This window comes from Moschus berezovskii, chromosome 6, assembly GCF_049115385.1.
Source record: "Moschus berezovskii isolate FMDL1 chromosome 6, NW_MosBer_1.0, whole genome shotgun sequence".
In the NCBI taxonomy this organism is placed as follows: domain Eukaryota; kingdom Metazoa; phylum Chordata; class Mammalia; order Artiodactyla; family Moschidae; genus Moschus; species Moschus berezovskii.
In genome coordinates this window covers 70,526,031-70,547,421 of record NC_142465.1, presented here as the reverse complement: position 1 = coordinate 70,547,421, position 21,391 = coordinate 70,526,031, and the positions used below count along the sequence as shown (strand labels likewise).

At 36.8% G+C, this 21,391-nt stretch overlaps 1 protein-coding gene across 3 annotated transcripts in view; it reads left to right on the top strand.

The window, feature by feature from the left end:
• Positions 1-21,391, top strand: part of WASHC3 (WASH complex subunit 3) — a 59,237-nt gene that overhangs the window by 1,485 nt on the left and 36,361 nt on the right. For 2 of the 3 annotated variants that reach the window (XM_055396608.2, XM_055396611.2), the window contains exons 3-5: positions 5,434-5,499; positions 7,601-7,708; positions 11,808-11,918. In XM_055396608.2, coding sequence (XP_055252583.1) covers positions 5,434-5,499; positions 7,601-7,708; positions 11,808-11,918 — 285 coding nt within the window. The remainder of the gene's footprint in view (positions 1-5,433; positions 5,500-7,600; positions 7,709-11,807; positions 11,919-21,391) is intronic. The other variant, XM_055396610.2, reaches the window with a different exon arrangement.

Here is a 21,391-nt window from a genome sequence, read left to right as displayed (position 1 = left end):
CTGCCAATGCAGGAGACATGGGCTTGATCCCTGGGTAGGGAAGATCCCCTGGACTAGGAAATGGCAACCCACTCCAGTATTCTTGCCTGGGGAATCCCATGGATAGAGGAGCCTGGCAGGCTACAGTTCATGGGGTCACAAAGGGTTGGAAACAACTGAGCATGCACACAAAACCCAATGACAGGTTAGGTACCAGATCCAGGGACACCTGTCTTAACAAAAAACTAAAAAAGAGAGTGGGAAGGAAAATGGGAAGCATGACTTGAAATTGGTTTGAAGAAAGGAGAAAAAAGGGACAAGGAAGTAGGACAGTCATCTAAAACCGAAAGGTGTTCTTGATCAGTTTTCTTTACTACTTGAAGATCATGTTAAACCCTAGGGCTCCACTTTGGTGTCATGAACTACCTGAGTGCTGATATTACTGTTCATCGTTTGAGTATCCCCCATGGTCTAGTCCTTGAATGAGACTGTTCATAGAGGGGTGGTTGCTGCCTAAAAAGTGTAGAAATATAGATGTCCTTGGGGTCATTATTGTGTGTTAGGAACAGGATACACTTATATACACATTAATATATTAAAATCATTGTGCTCAGTCCACAGGCTAGAAAAAATTCCCACACAGATTCCTACATAAGCTTGCAAATTCTACTTTGCAAAAGTTCAGTGACCACTTAAAATTAAATACCCCTTCAGTGGGGAATCCCCGATTGCTTAGCTGAATCTGCCAGCAGTGCAGGAGACAGGAGACACAGTTTTGATCCCTAGGTGGGGAAGATCCCCTGGAGGAGGAAAATAGCAACCCACTCCAGTATTCTTACCCAAAAAATCTCACAGACAGAGGAGCCTGGTGGGCTACAGTCCACAGGGTCTCAGAGAGTCAGGTCTCTGAGAGTGGGGCCTCAAAGAATTGGACACAACTGAGCACACATACAGATAAAATATAAGAATAACTGTCTTGTTGATTGCTTATCCATTATCAAAGCCTCATGATTCATTCTTTCCTCCCTTCTGTTCCTCTGTCAACTACCCACCTCCAACTGTTTTGACTGTATCACTATTTCCTGCTGCTGCTGCTGCTAAATCACTTCAGTCATGTCTAACTCTGTGTGACCCCATAGACGGAAGCCCACCAGGCTCCCCCGTCCCTGGGATTCTCCAGGCAAGAACACTGGAGTGGGTTGCCATTTCCTTCTCCAATGTGTGAAAGTGAAAAGTGAAAGTGAAGTTGCTCAGTCGTGTCCGACTCTTAGCGACCCCACGGACCACGGCCTACCAGGCTCCTCCACCCATGGGATTTTCTAGGCAAGAGTACTGGAGTGGCTTGCCATTGCCTTCTCCATCACTATTTCCTACTTCTTCCTTAAACCCCAGAAAAAACTTTGTTGACAAAAATGCATGAAATTTAAAAGTAGCTAATTGCGTTTTTCTCCTTAGTGGATGGTAATTTAGGATTGACTCACTCATTATTTAGAATTCATCTTGTAGCATTCATCTTGGATGTTTATGTCAGTTGTAGAGTTTTTACTTGGTGTGATGACAATAATATTTATTGTGTACTTATTCTGTGCTAGGCATGGTATTAAGTGCTTTCCGTTCATCCGTTTGTTCCGTCGCTCAGTCGTGTCCAACTCTCTGCGACCCCGTGGACTGTAGCCTACCAGGCTTCTCCATCCATGGGATTCTCCAGGCAAGAATACTGGAGTGGGTTACCGTTTCCTTCTCCAGGGGATCTTCCCGACCCAGGGATCGAACCCGGGTCTCCCGCATTGGAGGCAGATGCTTTAACCTCTGAGCCACCAGGGAAGCCCTCTAAGTGCTTTACATGTACTTAATTATCACAGCCCAGACCTTTAAGAAAGGTCCAATTATCTCTTTTTTAGAAATACAGAAACTGAGATGTAGAGAGGCTTAAATCATTTGCTTAGTCATTTATTTATGCACTCGTATACAAATATATGAGGGAAATATACAAATGTACAAATAGTATATTTGAGGGCATAGTATTTATAGCTGCAGTAGCTGAAGTAGCTACTTGCCTATATTCAAACAGCTAGAAAGTAAGAGCTAGGATTCCACTTCTGATCTGTTAACTGGTTGCAATCTTCTGTTCTGTTGCACCATCTGATCTGAATAAGGCGTGTTTATATCATTTTCAAGTGAGAGATTACAGTGTCTTCTTTATAGCTATTTCAAAATTTAGTTTTTAGATTTGTGTTCTCTTCTTTACCATGCCATTTCTATTTAATATAATGTCTTTTATAAGATAAACTCCAGGGATATAATATACATATTCATAAATGAAGGGCCATTTTCTCCCAAGTTAAGATCAATTTCCAAACTGGGTTGTTATTTGTTTATAGCAGCTATTAAACCTGTGGTCTTTGTTTAGTTAAAGCCTTAAACAAGAACCAAAACCACTCTGTTTCCCTCAAAAAAAAAAAAAAATTGAACTTCAGCTGTTACTTTTTGAACTTGAAGTGAACTGGAGGGAAAATAAAACCTGGTGGGTTTTGGTTTGTTTGGGGTTTTTTGTGGGGGGAGGGTTGTTGGGGTTTTTTCTAACTTTTCCACCAAATGTGCTTTGAACCAAACCCAAACAGTAACTTCAGTTCACTTCAGTTCAGTCGCTCAGTCATGTCCGACTCTTTGCAACCCCATGAATCACAGCACGCCAGGCCTCCCTGTCCATCACCAACTCCTGGAGTTCACTCAAAATCACGTCCATCGAGTCGGTGATGCCATCCAGCCATCTCATTTTCTGTCGTCCCCTTCTCCTCCCGCCCCCAATCCCTCCCAGCATCAGAGTCTTCCAGTGAGTCAACTCGTCGCATGAGGTGGCCAAAGTATTGGAGTTTCAGCTTTAGCATCAACTTCAGTCACAGCTAAACTCAAATGAAAATTAAATTTGAAACCAATAGGAGTGTTTCTTCATCACTAATACTGGTTTTAGAGTTCTTTGATAAAGAGAAAAGTAAAGAACTTAGCTTTTAAAAACCTCTGGTTACTGAACTACTTTGTAACTCTTCTAATGTCTAGAACCAGGATAGGATAAAAGTTAGAAGATGGAGAAAGGAAAGTAGTCAAATCTAACCCAAGTTGCAGAGTTACTCAGGGTCGTCTCCTCTTCCCTCACAAGTCGCCAGTAAGCATTTCTATTCTGGTCCTAATCATCAAAATCTTGTGGTAGTCCATTGGGACAGGGATTGCAGATTTTAAATAGGAAGTACATGGAGAACAGCACAAGTACTGTGCATAGCACAGATAAGGCTGAGTGGAAGTTTAACCTTAATGTGAATTTTAAAAGTATTCAGCAAACAGGGCAATCAGGTATATTTGACTCAGACTTGTAACATACCTAGAATACTGGGATTTTGGTCATTTCTAAATATTCTAAAACTTTTCTTTTAAAAAAAAAAAAAACTTTAAATACAAGCAAAGTCTCAGAATTTTCACATGACCTAAAAAAAAATTTAGTGCTTATATTCTATGTCCAATTTTTAGGCCTACCATCAGACTTCACCTTAAACCAAATAAGGTCTTGCTGAAAATCCTATTAACTGCTATAACTTTTACAACTACTTTTAAAACTTTTACAACTGCTGGATTTAAGTGTCAGATGAAGCTTAGTAAAACCATCAGTTGCTTCCCTCTCTGGCTTCTAGGACATACTCAACCCAAAATGATGTACCAGGAGAACCATTCATTTAAAATACTGTTTCTCATTTAAAGAACCGGATCTGCAAATTGGATATTTTACAAACCTGAAGTCCCACATTACTTTTTTTCCCATGTTCAACTTTTAGCTCCATTTTTCTTCCTCTTTTTTTTTTTTTTTCACTTGAATAAAATGCACTGCCTTGCAAATAGGTGGGTGGTGCATCAAGAACTCTTCAACTTTATCTGACAAACTAGGAACCTTGTAAATTCCCCTGTTGTTCCAACTAAAGATATTTCAGGTTTGCTTTAAATCCTTATAAAGAGGATGGATGGTTAAATGGATGGGAAAGTAGACATACCTTTCTGTTTTCTCTCTGCTGAAAATTTCAGAGGTGGGGACAATTACTATTATCGATCATGTTACTTATATCCATAGTCGTCTACACTTCAGAGTAGTGGTTCTCAACCAGGGAATATTTGGCGATGTCTAGAGACATTTTTTGTTGTTGCAGTTGGGGAGTTTTTGTGGCAATTAGTGGGCAGAGGTCAGAGATTCTGCTACTATCCTATAGTGCACAGGATAGACCTTTACAACAAAGAATTATCCAGCCCAAAATAGAGCCAGTCAATAGAACTCAGTCAATAGAGCCAAGACTGAGAAAGAAACCTGTTTTCTGGTGGTCTAGGAGTTTGGAAGGAAAATGCAGAAGACGTAAACATCATAGAAATGAGCTTTAGCAGCCCATAACTGAAACCAGGTGTATTTTATCAAGTGACAGTGGCATTTTAGAAAGTACATATTTATGTGTGTTATAGCAGTAATTACATGGGAACAGACTCAAAAACACTTATTATGCTGAATAATCTTTGAAAAGCAGAGGTTCTTAATTTTGCCATGGATCCTTTAGCAGTCTAGTGAAATGAAATTAATATTTTTAAATGCATAAAATAAAATGTGTGGGATTATAAATGATATCAAGTGCATACTTTAAAATGGAGAAGGACATGGCAACCCACTCCAGTATTCTTGCCTGGAGAATCCCATGGACAGAGGAGCCTAGCAGGTTACAGTCCGTGGGGTCACAAATAGACAGACATGACTGAGCACTAACACACAACACGTATATATGGCTAATTTAATGGTACAGAATAACTAGAGCATGGTAACTTCTTGTTTCTGGTTGATCTTGGGTTTTGATGGTTAGTTGATTCCTTTGCTTTTTTAGTATTCTTATTTTTTCTCTTTGTTTTGATTCTTCCCGACATTAACTACTTATCTTCCAATTTCATCTTTTTTTACTTTTCAAACTTGAAAAGTTTGAATTAGGGACTAATTGTATATATTTATGTGTTTAAGTGATATACAAAGGCAGACACTGCTCCTTTCTGTTTGGGGCTAGTTTTTAATCCTGGGTTCTATGAAGAATTCCTTCATTCAGCAACAAGTAATTATCGGGCTCCTGTTAAGTGTCAAGTACTACTCTGGGCACAAGGGGTATAACAGTGAATAAAAAACTCTGTCTTCAGAGGGGTTTACATTCTGGTCCCAGTGATTGATTATGGCTCTGATAATGAGTTTCATAAGACTGAAAATGTAACTTCTTCTCTATGAATACAGTTTTATAAAATAACCATGAAACATGCTAATGAAGATAATTGAATACTTGAGTTTCAGTTCTTACTCATGTAAATAAGAGAATAGTATATTAGAAAATCACAAATATTTAAACCATAGTTTTTAACTTTATCCTTTTGTTTCTAATCTTTCTTTTTCAGAAACTAGCAGACCTTTCTCTTCGTATCCAGCAGATTGAAACAACTCTCAATATTTTAGATGCAAAGGTTTGTATTTCTGAATAATTTATAGGATAAACTTGCTCTACATATGTCAGCTTTCTCAGTTGCATTTAACTTTAATTGTATTTAGGAATGAATTCAATTTAGCTCCTGCATCCATGAGGTGGTGCAGTGCTTTCATTTGTTTAATTTATTATAATTGCAAAGGAAATAATCTTCATTATGAACCACTAACTGAGTCTGTTTAAATATACACGTGGGTCGAGGTTTCTTTCATTATTTAATCAAAAACATAATGAGTAACATGTTAACAAATTGAACGTTATATAGTTTGCTTCATTTAATGGAAAACTCACAATTATCTTAATGGTAGTCATTGATAACACAGGAAAAATTCTATAAAACTTTACATGTCTCCAGAACAAAATTTGGAGACAATCTCAGCTATTTTCCATATATAAATATATTAAATGCTGGCGAGTAGTACCATTTCTGATGTCAGAAATCACAAAAGGTAGCTGTCATATAAAAGCAAAAATAGAAGGTTGTTTCCGTTTGAAAGCTTGCAGGTTTTGTGTGATTTTCTTGTATATAAAATAGTGGAGATGCTAATATATTTTTGTGACTTTTTTCTTTTATCAAAAAATTGATTTGAAAAAATAGTTATTGACTATTTATAATCCATGGGGTTGCCAAGAGTTGGACATGACTGAGCAACTGAACTGAAGGAGGTGAAATTACTAATATCTTCTAGCATAGGGATCAGAATGTCTGGTTTGGGCTTTCTGCATTTTCCTGTGGTCTTCAGATACTGTCTTTTCCTCAGAACATTTCTTTAGTTTGTAATTTAAGATATTTGGCCTTGAACATGTTCAAAATAGTCTCTTAGCAGCCATACCCACTTGAAACTATTTGGGCCATGGCCACTGTGCTAAATACTGTCATCAGTCAACAGTTTTCAATGAATACTGCTGCTTTAGATCTTATTGCCATTGCTTTTCCATTATTCTTTATTATGAATATGTGTATTAATTTAACGTTTGTAGAATTCTTAAGTTAGAGTCCATGGTCACAAGTTAAGTTGCCATGTGGACAGGTTAACCTTAATTATTTCCATGACCATAGAGTTAATCCTCAAAGTTAGCCAAAAATTTGACAGATGTGTATCACTGATATCAGGATGAAATCAGAAAAGAATGTTTGCATGGATCTTGGAAATCCAACCTAAAATGCTTAATCACTGACATCATGCTCATTTTTTGTGTATGGAAAATAACACATTGTAGTAACATTCAGTGATATTGCTAAAGAAAGAATAAAAGAATAAGCTGTATCATGTTAACATGTGGCAAGAGTTTTCTCATTTCCTAGATTATTCAAATTTAAAATGTGCTACAGAGCACATTTTGAAGGGGAACAAAATATATTTAATCAAAATCTTTTTACAACTGTGGGACATAAGTTTTCTCATCCCCATTTTACAGGTGAGAAAATTGAGGCCTCGGAAGATTTGCACAGGGTTACATATATTGTGACTTAAACCTTGGCAATCTGACCTCAAAGCCCGTGCTCTCATTCCTTACACTGCTGCTGCTGCTGCTGCTGCTAAGTCACTTCAGTCGTGTCCGACTCTGTGTGACCCCATAGACAGAAGCCCACCAGGGTCCCCCGTCCCTGGGATTCTCCAGGCAAGAACACTGGAGTGGGTTGCCGTTTCCTTCTCCAATGTGTGAAAGTGAAAAGTGAAAGTGAAGTCGCTCAGTCGTGTCCGACCCCTAGCGACCCCACGGACTGCAGCCTACCAGGCTCCTCCATCCATGGGTTTTTCTAGGCAAGAGTACTGGAGTGGCTTGCCATTGCCTTCTCCGAGGATTCCTTATTTAAGAAATAATAATTCCTGAGAAAGAATGGTGACAAGCTAAATTAGATTAGTGAGAAATTATTCAAAAATATTTTATTTGTCAATGTCTTTCACTTTTAAGTAGTTTATGGCACGGAGAATTTCAACCGAAAATGAGATTTTATAAAACCATTTCTATAGCTTTAAAACTTAAGAAAACTATTTAAAACAAACACATACTTAGAAACTTAATCTTTAAAGATCTAATATTATCCTCATATACCAACATTAATTTTCTCCTCTCAGTTATCATCTATCCCGGGCCTAGATGATGTCACATTTGAAGTATCTCCTGTAAATGTCACTAGGATCACAAATGGAACACATTCTGAAGCCACTTCAGAGCAATCACAGGTATGTAATTAAGTTCCAGGAAGCATGAGCACATCTTCTTGGGTGAACCAGATAGACCAAATCTGCAGGTTCAAATAAAGAAGTTAAGTAAAAGTGTAGCACTTGACTAGTAATATTTTAAACTTTAAGATAAAAAATAAAGTGTGAAAAAAGTTACTAGCTTTTCATTTTATTAGTCTGAACAGTTTCCTGAAGTTAATATTTTTCTTGCCTATAAAAAAGAAAATTGACCTATACAGGACTAGGAATAATCTTGAATATAACTACTTTCTTCAAGTTCACCCTGGAAATTTTTTTCTTAGTTCTTATAAGAAATGTGTCTTTTAAATGTTTTAGTATGACACTTTCACACATGAATAAAAATAGATTAGTACAATGACTAACCAAGTGCCCATTACCTGGATTCACCAGTTAAGATTTTGTTGCAATTGCTTCATCTGTCTTTTTTTGTCACTGAAGTGAATTCCGGGCATTGTGTTTTTTCACCCATGTATAATTCCCTGAGCATCTGTGAAAAGTTCTGACATTTTCTTGTATAACCACAATGCCTTTATCGTATACAATATAATGAGCAATAATTCCCTGATAGTATCTCTTTGTTACCAAAACTCTGCTCCATGGGCCAGCAACCTACCTGAGAACTTAGAAATACAGAATCTCAGGTTCCACCCCAGATCTACTGAATCAGAATCTTCATTTTAACAAGATCCTTATGTGATTTGAAGGCTCTTGAAATTTGAGAGGTCCTGATCTAAGAAACACCACTTGTCTAAAAAAAAGTGTGTTTGGGGAGTTGATTTGCTCAAATCAGCGTCCTTGTAAGGCCCAACTCTATGTTTGGCTCTTATGTTTTAACGTTCATTTATGCTTTGTATAAATTAAATTGTGTATTACTTTTTATTTCAAGAAATAAAAATTCTTCATTGTTTAAGAATAATCGTTAGTGTATCTCAGTGAGGTATTAAAATCCAAAATAAAATAATCACTAAAATGGTGGTCTAACAAGTAATACCAAACAAGCAGACTTTCTATGTATATGGAATTTAGCATTTGAACCTGGAGGTACTTTTTATGGGATATCCTTTAGATCCTAATGATGTTGACTAAGATTATAATACCTCCCATGTAAAGGTTTCTGACTGTATGTGTGGTGTGTTAAGTGCTTTTTATAAATTAACTCATTTAATTCTCACAACAGCCCTATGAAGTAAATACTTTTATCAATTTTATTAATACTTTACAGATATGTCAAATGAGGTACACAGAGGTTAACTTGTTGAAGGTCAAACAATAAATATAAGAGCTAGAATTTTTACCCAAACAATCTGGTGTCAAGAATCCTATCTCTTATCTGCTACACTGCACTGTCTCTAGCACCTGTGTTGAACTCATAAAACATAACCCACTCCAGTATTCTTGCATGGAAAATTTCATGGACAGAGGAGTCTGGCGGGCTACAGTCCATGGGATCACAAAGAGTCGGCCACAACTGAGCACATGTGGTCTAAGGCTTTGTGTGGGAGGAGCCATATATTTAGAAATAGTGTATATTTGGCGGATGAATTAGATGACTATTTACTTAACAATTAGGGCTTCCCTGATAGCTCAGTTGTAAAGAATCCACCTGCAATGCAGGAGACCCCGGTTTGATTCCTGGGCTGGGAGGATCTCCTGGAGATGGGAAAGGCTACCCACTCCAGTATTCTGGCCTAGAGATTTCCTTGGACTTCTCTGGCCTAGAGAGGTCCATGGGGTCACAAAGAGTCAGACACGACTGAGTGACTTTCACTTCACTTCACTTTACTTCACAATTAGGTATTAGAAAATTTAAAATCCATTTAATTAATATAACAAATTCCATTGTGATAATCACTGGAATATATATAATATACAAAAATAAATTCAAATGTTTAGAGGAGTTTAACTTTACAAGGTTTTATCAATCAAAGATGAACCATCCTTTTTCTAAAACAAGGCATATGTAAAAACTATTACATGTTTCCATGCTACCTAGTAGTTATTCTTTGGTGGATACTAACCATTATTATAGTTCTATAAATTTATAAAATGATATCTGACTTTCAGTATTAACTTTTCCAGGTGTTACTGTGCATGCCCATATATAATATGTATTTAAAACTTGTGCAGTTGTGTTGGTCTTGCCTATTTAAAGTCTCAAAAAATTGATTATGAGTAATCACAACTGAATTATCTAAAATTCAGAATTGCTTGATATTCTGGCAGTTTTATTGAAAAATTGTTATTAATTCATTTGGAAGATTTATGAAGTGCTGTTGGCTTCCTGAGTTTAAAAAATGTGGTAAAGTTGTGTATTGATTGGCTTAATACAACTGTTCAGCATGTTCTTAATATTGAAATCAACTTTTTATTTCTCTCCATTGTTTTTAATTGTTATATTTTATGTAAAATATTTTGAAATGGACTGAAGTATTGCTTAACACAGAATTTCCATTGATATTACAGTCAACTTGCTTATCAGTTAAAAGATAATCATGAACGTTTTTTAAAATCATCCATTCATTGCAATCTCCAATCTATATATGAGTCAAAGACTCAAGGTTTGCATACTGATTTTTCTGCACCTTTAATTTCATGGTTCAGATCTTATCATTACTCACAGTAGAACATCTAATTGTACAGATTGAGATTAATTTGAGAATAAAATGAAGGACAGTTGAGAGATATGATAGAGGATTTAATGGGTCATACAAATAGCAAAGGTGTAAGACCTGATATAATTAAACCTTGTTGAGGTCTTGGTTATTAGGCTGAAGTTAAAGGCTGAGTTTTAAAATCCAGTGGTCTTATATGTAATTACCATTTGCTCCATTGTGCTACTGTATGAGTTTATTGTCCTTATTTTTTTAAAAGCAAACATGGTCTTGTTGAAACTTTTTGTTTAATTAAATGTTTTGGACGTTTTGTAATTAATGTACTTTGCAGATGGATGTGTATATGTATTTACATATTTGCACACACACACATATATGCACTTTTGTACACTTGACACTGTCATATAACTGGAGTAACCTAAAGAATTTGGGGATATTTTACTTGATTCAGCATTTAAAAGAGATTTAATTTACATTTGAATTATCTGAGGAAAAACCTTAACATGTAATCTATATTCTAATAACTATGAATACTGAAAGATATTTATTTATTTACACTTCAACAGAGATATGCAGACGTAAAATTGATATCATTCAGTTAAGGAACTTACCCTTAATGCTAACATACAGTAAGTCACTAAGTAGACTTACTATAAATGTTTAGGTTGATAGAAAAATCAAGAACTATATACAGACAGTCTTGGCTTTGCCCTTAAATGAAGATAGGATTCCAGTTTGGACGAGTTTTCGTTTACACGGTACCATGCAAAGTTGAGAACTGCCTATATGATGAAACCATTTTTATCCAAAAAGACCATTCCCCATTATTCTTCATTATAAGTAGTATTTATAATCTTAACCACTCTTTGGAGAATATTAATAATTCCATCAGTAGCTGAAATATATATAAACATAATTTTGTTTGAGAAATAAGCTTCTCGTCCACAAATTCTCCAGGCCTTGCCTTTAGAGATGTTAGAATAGCCATATCCACTTAGAACAAGATTATTCAATGAATGAGAAATATAATTGTGTAGATGGTACAGATATCTAGAAAATCAATTTTTTGTCCACTGGAGTTGAACAATTGACAAATCAGATAGCTTTACTAGCTTTATTAAAAGTTCTATTAAAATAATAGATCCATCAATAATTCATGTTTTGTATCCACACTCGAGGGACAAGTAAAGCACAATTTTAATATTTAATGCCTTGAATATGTTTGCACTTTTACGGAAATAATATAGTGTTGACATTACATGTAACTTCCTCTGCAATCATATCTAAGTATTTGTAAATATTTGGAAACATATCCTATAATTAAATTATTGGTTTTTAAATTTAGAAATATGATTTTTTTCTGATATTGTTTGCTTTAGAATAATAAAAAGAAACATCCCTTTTAAGTAACATGATGGACCCCTTTTGTGAATTGTCTAAAGATTTATACACCATGCTCTCTACAGCAGAACAGTTTACAAGACTCTGGACCACAGGAAAGTGAAGTAACACCAGAAAATATCTTAACTGTAGCCAAGGATCCAAGATATGCCAGATATCTCAAAATGGTTCAAGTGGTAAGCTGATTTGGTCTGTCTTCTCTGTCTTGCAGCCTCCTTTGAAATTCTTAACCCTGGAGGTTTCATTGTTATTTTTTCAATCTGAGAAAACTGCTAAACCAGGTGACCAACTTTTCTATCCTCTTACTTCTTTCCTATGTTTAATGAATTCCCTGATAAAGAGTAAGCAAAAGTCAACTCTTTCTAATTAAAACTGATCTCACACTTCAAATTAGTATAGTTTGATATAGATTCATGTAAACTTTTTGCCTTTCATAATCTTTGCAAATCTTGGATATATCAGATAGTAGAATGAAAGTGAATTATTCACTTAGTACATCATATGCCTTTAGCTTAATTTCCTATGTTCTAACACATGGGTTTTTTGTGTATTTTTATTCTGAACTTCACCTATCAATAGTTTGGTTCACAGAAAAGAGCATAAGACACTTGGCCATATAAAGTAGTGCTTTTAATATTATGACTTGAAAGTGGGTAATTTTTCTAAGAAATCATTACATGGTATGATGCAAAAAAATATAACACAATATTTGCTGTTTTGTAACAGCAGAAGTTAGTTTCTTTTCATTCCTGTAGAAAGTCCTATTATGGTAGTGGAAGGAGATGACTGCCCTTTTTCAGTTGATCAAAAAATTAATGCTTTTGTAGAATTTTGTTATCAGGCACAAGAAGTATACTGATGTTAAATAAAGAACAGTTTTGCTGACCTTGGCATTATTTATCACCAAAATAATTTAAAAACAAAGACTATCTGACAACCAGAGAGAGTAGATTGGCTTATTTAGAAGCTACAGTGGTGACAATGGAGAGAAGAAAGTACATTCACTTTTTGTAGCTATTGGAAGAAATGGCTTTGTCACTTTCAAAATTCTTCATTGACAGTCAAAACTCTGGGTTTTAGGCTTTGGGGAGAAAAAAACAGAGTTTGGGTTGAAAATACATAAATTTTTTAAACTAATAAAGATAAAATGGCACTAGTTTGAGTGTGAATCATGATGAATGAATTTTTAAAACTAGAACCAATGAAAGCTTAAGCTAAGCTTAAAATATGAACTGTTAAAAACTCAAAAGTTTTAGAGTAACTGTGAAAGGCTTTTTATTTAGTCTCTTCTTGCCTAACTAATATAATTAGGAAATAGTAAAATCTACTTTGTATCTGTAAGACTACCTTGAAATATGTAATAAAAGACCACATCTTAGGGTAACTGTTATATTCTTAAAACAATGCCTCAAATTTTACAAGAACTTGAAAAACTCTCAATCTCCTTTTTCAGTGTAAATTCATTGTCCATTTATTCCACAAATATTTATTAAACACTTGTTCTAAAGTACCATATTAAGTATTGTCTAGGTTTATTTAGCCAGCTAAGGTTTCCAGATACCACTTGACATTTTTATTTTTGTTATTAATTACTTAGACAAGTTTCATTGCTTTTCAGAATCTCATATATAACACATGTCATATGTTTGTATGTATATCTGTAAATGGATTCTTTACATATTCATTTTTCTAATCATATAGCTTATCATCTCACTAGTAATAACAGCCAAAGTCCTTCACAGGCCTGTGAGATCCTGTACAATTCAGCTCCCTTATTACCTTTTTAATCTCTTATCTTCACTCACTGTGCTCCAGCTTCTATGGGCCTCCTGGTGTTCCTTACATAAATCCACGGACAGTTGCCTAACTCAGGGCCTTTGCATCTCTTCTCTCTCCCTGAAACACTTTTCCCAAATATCTTTATCGTTTTTTCCTTCTCTTACTTCAGATATTTGTAGAAATATTACCTTCTTTCTGGTCCCACTCCCTTGACTCCTTCCCAACTGTATTTTTCTTCATATGACCATCCAATTATGTGCAAAATACTACATATTTAACATACATTATTGGTGTCTCTCCTGCTTCTAGAATATAAACTCCACAAGGGTGGGGAATTTTTTGTTTACTTTGGTATTCCCAGATCTAGAACCATACCAGGCACATAGGATTTAGCTATGAATGAAAATGAAATGCCACTTCAGCCTTTGATAGATTTTGGTGATAGATTACTTTTTTTACACTAGCTCGGTGGTCTTTAGAGTAAGAAACTTTCTGGATACAGGTTTCTAGTTCCCACCCATTAAACGAGAACCTCTGCAGTTGGGACTTGGAGCCAGAGCATATGTATTTTGGAAAATGCTCTTCTGATTAAGAACTGTTTAAAAATATTTTACACTGTTTTATAACATCATTCAAGTAATTTTTATCTAAAAACATTTTAGAAGCAATAAACTTGTTTTCCTTATTTTTTAAACTATTTTTTAAAACTATAGTTTTTTTAACTATCTTATTCTGTAGTGGTACCTGGCTGTTAACCTCAAGCCCATCCTTTTTGTTTGGTGTGGCCATGAGCAGGAGTTTAATTTCTTCTGCCTCAGTCTTTTTGCTGTTTTTAGCCCAACATTCTTGATTTTAGTCCTCTGCCTCCTTCTGCCTTTGGTACGGGTATTTCTAATTCCTAAACATTTCCAGGGTTCTGGAAGTGCTGCTTCTTTGTGGTATCCTCCTCTTCAGGCACATGGACTTGGCCTTCCTTTGCTCTGCTAAGTCATCATTCTTTTATCTGCTTTTAATTTCCATTTATTGTGGTTCATGGATGCCTCTTAGTCATTAAAATTGGAGTTCGTGTTATTTCTTTTTTGCCTTAGTATTTGGAGGTAATAATTTTCAAGAAGAAAGCAGGGACCAACATCTTTGCTTTGAAATTATAAGTTCATCCAAGTTAAATTTAATTTTATTGTTTTTAGTTCATTGTGCCAACCTGTATCCCAGAACCTTATTACCCAACTTTTGTATCCTATTGCTCCTTGTCCTACATTTCATTCTTCAGACAAAACCACAAAACTTTCTCAATATAAGCTCCATGCTTTTCCACCTCTGAATCTTGATCCTCCTCTTGATCACTACCTGTCCAAATTCTACTCATCTGACACGTTCCCTCGGATCCTGAACCCACTGACATATAAAGCCAGAGGTGATATCTCCCTTCATTTATCTGTTCAACCACTTTATCTGTATTTTTTTTATCACTTCATATCGTGTTCCTTGATAACTTAAAAATATTTTTATCTACTGTGTTGAAAAGAAAATCATGAGCAAAAGACCTATGCCTTGACCGATCTTTATATTCACTTTAACACCTTGCCTGTAAGGTTGCTCAGTCAATATCTGTTTTTTTGTTGTTGTTCTTTTTTGTTTTTGTTTGATCACACTGAGTGACATATGGGATCATACTACCCTAGTCAGGGATCAAACCAACACCTCCTAAAGTGGAAGTGTGGAGTCTTAACCACTGGACTACCAGGGAAGTCCCAGTGTTTGTTGAATGTACTATTTTATCCTGAGTATTAACTCTTTCCCAATTTGTATCCCCTGGAAGTGTATAAATGTCCTATTTTTCCAAGTTATTGATTTAAAATATTTTATAGACCCAAACCAAAAATAGACCCTCAAGATTGATGTGAACCTGCCGATCATTACTCTTTAGATGACAGTTACTAAGCTATCTGTAAATCCACTATTCTTCCTGTCTCCTAAGAATATCATGAGTGACCTTCAAAATACCCAATTGCAGATGTAGCAACTTGACAGAGCCCAGAATTGTCCTTCATTGGCATGGTCACTTTCTTGTCACTTCTGCATCATCATTCAGTTCTGGCTTTTTGTTTAAACTTAAGTATGAAATCATTAAATCAGTTCCCCTCATTGCTTGCTTTGTTGATGGATGCAGTTTTCAACAGGGTAACTTAGGAGTCTGTCAGATGCTCTGATTTGAATGAAATTAAAGCTGCCAGTACATATAAAGAACTAATAACACCCACCCATCATGGTTGTATCTTATCCTTGTGTTCGTTTGCAACCTGTTTCAGGAAAACTTGACCTAAATCCTCCATCTGATCAGGCGACCAAAAAGTATGTCCCCTCTGGTAATACAGTCTTTCAGTTCAGTTCAGTTTTCAGTTCAGTCGCTCAGTCATGTCCGACTCTCCGCGACCCCATGAATCACAGCACGCCAGGCCTCCCTGTCCATCACCAACTCCCGGAGCTCACTCAAACTCATGTCCACAGAGTCGGTGATGCCATCCAGCCATCTCATTCTCGGTCGTCCCCTTCTTCTCCCTCCCCCAACCTTTCCCAGCATCAGAGTCTTTTCCAGTGAGTCAACTCGTCACATGAGGTGGCCAAAGTATTGCAGTTTCAGCTTTAGCATCAGTCCCTCCAATGAACACCCAGGATCGATCTCCCTTAGAATGGTCTGGTTGGATCTCCTTGCAGTACAAGGGACTCTCAAGAGTCTTCTCCAGCACCACAGTTCAAAAGCATCAATTCTTTGGCGATCAGCCTTCTTCACAGTCCAACTCTCACATCCGTACATGACCACGGGAAAAACCATAGCCTTGACTACACGGACCTTTGTTGGCAAAGTAATGTCTCTGCTTTTTAACATATTATCAAGATTGGTCATAACTTTCCTTCCAAGGAGTAAGCGTCTTTTAATTTCATGGCTGCAGTCAGCATCCGCAGTGATTTTGGAGCCCCCCAAAAAGAAGTCTGACACTGTTCCCACTGTTTCCCCATCTATTTCCTGTGAAGTGATGGGACCAGATGCCACGATCTTTGTTTTCTGAATGTTGAGCTTCAAGCCAACCTTTTCACTCTCCTCTTTCACTTTCATCAAGAGGCTTTTGAGTTCCTCTTCACTTTCTGCCATAAGGGTAGTGTCATCTGCATATCTGAGATTATTGATATTTCTCCTGGCAACCTTGATTCCAGCTTGTGCTTCTTCCAGCCCAGCGTTCCTCATGATGTACTCTGCATATAAGTTAAATAAGCAAGGTGACAATATATAGCCTTGACGCACTCCTTTTCCTATTTGGAACCAGTCTGTTGTTCCATGTACAGTTCTGACTGTTGCTTTCTGACCTGCATACAGGTTTCTCAAGAGGCAGGTCAGGTGGTCTGGTATTCCCATCTCTTTCAGAATGTTCCACAGTTTATTGTGATCCACACAGTCAAAGGCTTTGGCATAGTCAATGAAGCAGAAATAGATGCTCTTCTGGAACTCTCTTGCTTTCTCCATGATCCAGCGGATGTTGGCAATTTGATCTCTGGTGCCTCTGCCTTTTCTAAAACCTGCTTGAACATCTGGGAGTTCACGGTTCACATATTGCTGAAGCCTGGCTTGGAGAATTTTAAGCATGACTTTACTAGCATGTGAGATGAGTGCAATTGTGCGGTAGTTTGAGCATTCTTTGGCATTCCCTTTCTTTGGGATTGGAATGAAGACTGACCTTTTCCAGTCCTGTGGCCACTGCTGAGTTTTCCAAATTTGCTGGCATATTGAGTGCAGCACTTTCACAGCATCATCTTTCAAGATTTGAAATAGCTCAACTGGAATTCCATCACCTCCACTAGCTTTGTTCGTAGTGATGCTTTCTAAGGCCCACTGACTTCACATTCCAAGATATCTGGCTCTAGGTCAGTGATCACGTTATCGTGACTATCTTGGTCGTGAAGATCTTTTTTGTACAGTTCTTCTGTATATTCTTGCCACCTCTTCTTAATATCTTCTGCTTCTGTTAGGTCCATACCATTTCTGTCCTTTATCGAGCCCATCTTTGCATGAAATGTTCCCTTGGAATCTCTAATTTTCTTGAAGAGATCTCTTGTTTTTCCTATTCTGTTGTTTTCCTCTAGTTCTTTGCATTGATCACCGAGGAAGGCTTTCTTATCTCTCCTTACTATTCTTTGGAATTCTACATTCAGATGCTTATATCTTTCCTTTTCTCCTTTGCTTTTCGCTTCTCTTCTTTTCACAGCTATTTGCAAGGCCTCCTCAGACAGCCATTTTGCTTTTTTGCATTTCTTTTCCATGGGGATGGTCTTGGTCCCTGTCTCCTTTACAATTTCATGAACCTCCGTCCAGAGTTCATCAGGCACTCTATCTATCAGATCTAGTCCCTTAAATCTATTCCTCACTTCCACTGTATAATCATAAGGGATTTAATTTAGGTCATATCTGAATGGTCTAGTGGTTTTCCCTACTTTCTTCAATTTAAGTCTGAATTTGGCAATAAGGAGTTCATGATCTGAGCCACAGTCAGCTCCTGGTCTCGTTTTTGCTAACTGTATACAGCTTCTCCATCTTTGGCTGCAAAGAATATAATCAATCTGATTTCGGTGTTGACCATCTGGTGATGTCCATGTGTAGAGTCTTCTCTTGCGTTGTTGGAAGAGGGTGTTTGCTATGACCAGTGCGTTCTCTTGACAAAACTCTATTAGACTTTGCCCTGCTTCATTTTGTGCTCCAAGGCCAAATTTGCCTGTTACTCCAGGTGTTTCTTGACATCCTACTTTTGTCTTTACCTTCTTTTAACTTAGTTTGATGATTCCTTTATCTTATGTTCAAGAATCTCCATGTAGTTTATATGAATTGGTTTAAAGGTATCTTCTGCCTTCCATTATATAACATTGTAACATACTCCTTTCAAATGTCAGTTGCTATTCATGAATTCCTTCCCATTTAGTGTTCAGTTCAGTTCAGTTCATTTCAGTCGCTCAGTCATGTCTGACCCTCCGCGACCCCATGAATCACAGCACGCCAGGCCTCCCTGTCCATCAGCAACTCCCGGAGTTCACTCAAACTCATGTCCACAGAGTCGGTGATGCCATCCAGCCATCTCATTCTCTGTCGTCCCCGTCTCCTCCCACCCCCAATCCTTCCCAGCATCAGACTCTTTTCCATTGAGTCAACTCGTCGCATGAGGTGGCCAAAGTATTGCAGTTTCAGCTTTAGCATCATTCCTTCCAATGAACACCCAGGATTGATCTCCCTTAGAATGGACTGGTTGGATCTCCTTGCAGTAAAAGGGACTCTCAAGAGTCTTCTCCAACACCACAGTTCAAAAGCATCAATTCTTCGGCGATCAGCTTTCTTCACAGTCCAACTCTCACATCCATACATGACCACGGGAAAAACCATGGCCTTGGCTAGACGGACCTTTGTTGGCAAAGTAATTAGTCCCTGAAATTTGCTTAGTTTGAAATTTCAAGTTTGCTATGTATAAATACACGCACGCACACACACTTTTTAGGAGGTTGGATTTGTTTTCTATTTATTTGTATCTCTTGATAGTTCTTCTACTTTATTTTTCTCTCTTATGATGTTGTTATTGTTTGTAGTCTCAAAGTTTTAGTTGAGGAATTTTCTTATCCTTTGATTTCAGTTTAAAGCCCCTTGGTCATACCTGTAGGTCTTTCTAAGCATAATTTTGGTTCTTCTAAATTACTTAACACTTTTCCAGGAGTATAATCATTCTAGTGTCATAAGTCATCCCCTAAAATATGATTCAGCAACATATGCATAGCTAGTTGTGTTTCCTTTATCATTGTCTTTACAAAACTATAGCTTTAAAGTACAATACCACCCTCCTTTAGAAAATACCTCACACAAGTGGAGAAGAGTCATTAGAGACCCCTTGCAATCCATGGCATTGAATCCTTCAGTTTCTCTCATTAGCATGGGAATAATCTAGATAGCTTTGTATCTCTGTACTCCAGGATAGTAAATTACCTTCCTATTCTAAACAGTTGTTTATTCTTCCAAGATGATTCAGTTCCTTGACAGTGACTGAGTGCAAGGAATGTAAGAAAGAAAAATAAATTTGATGTAAGAGCTTAACCCCAACTAATTCTACAGGGTAGCTTTATTAGAAATTGTCTTATCGATACTAGAAAATGGTTCACTTTCCCAACAAGATTGTAGATTTTCATTAAAATGTCCATTTTTTTCTCAACTTCTGAGAGTAAGATTATCTTGCTTACCCAATTACAAAAATTTAGTTATTAACATAGAGAAAGACCATATCAGCATAACTCATCAAATGAGTTTTACTTTGTCTTATTGTTATGATCTTAAGTAGTTTGTCACCCACCATACACATTACTACATGTTATCAAAGCTGAATTTTAGAAGCCTGCATTCTGGAATTTAAGGAATTGTTTGTATCAAAAAAAGGAAAGAGAGCATGGTGCAGAAAACCTGTCTTTCTGTAAGAAATCTCTATATACCAACAGTTAAAAAAAAAAAAAAATCTCCCAAGATCCCCAAAATAACCATTCTGTACTCAAAAGGGAGTTAACAGTGCCACAGGACACTAATATGAGGGCAGTAATATGATTTCTTTCATTTTTAATTGTCTTTATATTTTTGTCATTTAAAATTTGAGTTGCTGCTCCATAAGTAGTGTCTTTTTTTTAATTAATTATTTTAATTGGAGGCTAATTACTTTGCAATATTGTAGTGGTTTTTGCCATACATTCACATGAATCAGCAATGGATGTATTGTGTCCCCCACCCTGAACCCCCCTCCCACATCCTCCCCCCATCCCATCCCTCAGGGTCGTCCCAGTGCACCGACCATGAGCTCCCTGTCTCATGCATCAAACCTGGACTGGCGATCTGTTTAACATATGGTAATATACATGTTTCAGTGCTGTTCTCTCAAATCATCCCACCTTTGCCTTCTCCCACAGAGTCTGAAAGTCTGTTCTTTACATCTGTGTCTCTTTTGCTGTCTTGCATATAGGGTCATTGTCACCATCTTTCTAAATTCCATATATATGCATTAATATACTGTATTGGTGTTTTTCTTTCTGACTTACTTCACTCTGTATAACAGGTTCCAGTTTCATCCACCTCATTAGAACTGATTCAAATGTGTTCTTTTTAATGGCTGAGTAATATTCCATTGTGTATATGTACCACAGCTTTCTTATCCATTCGTCTGCCAATGGACATCTAGGTTGCTTCCATGTCCTGGCTATTGTAAACAGTGCTGTGATGAACACTGGGGTACACGTGTCTCTTTCAATTCTGGTTTCCTTGTTGTGTATGCCCAGTAGTGGAATCGCTGGGTCATATGGCAGTTCTATTTCCAGTTTTCTAAGGAATCTCCACACTGTTCTCCATAGTGGCTGTACTAGTTTGCATTCCCACCAACAGTGTAAGAGGTTTCCCTTTTCTCCATATCCTCTCCAGCATTTATTGTTTGTAGCCTTTTTGATAGTAGCCATTCTGACTGGCGTGAGATGGTACCTCATTGTGGTTTTGATTTCCATTTCTCTGATAATGAGTGATGTGGAGCATCTTTTCATGTGTTTGTTAACCATCTGTATATCTTTGTAGAAATGTCTGTTTAGTTCTTTGGCCCATTTTTTGATTGGGTCGTTTATTTTTCTGGAATTGAGCTGCTTGTATAATTTTGAGATTAATTTTTTGTCAGTTGCTTCGTTTACTATTATTTTCTCCCATTCTGAAGCCTGTCTTTACACCTTGCTTATAGTTTCCTTCGTTGTGCAAAAGCTTTTAAGTTTAATTAGCTCCCATTTGCGGAGAAGGCAATGGCAACCCACTCCAGTACTCCTGCCT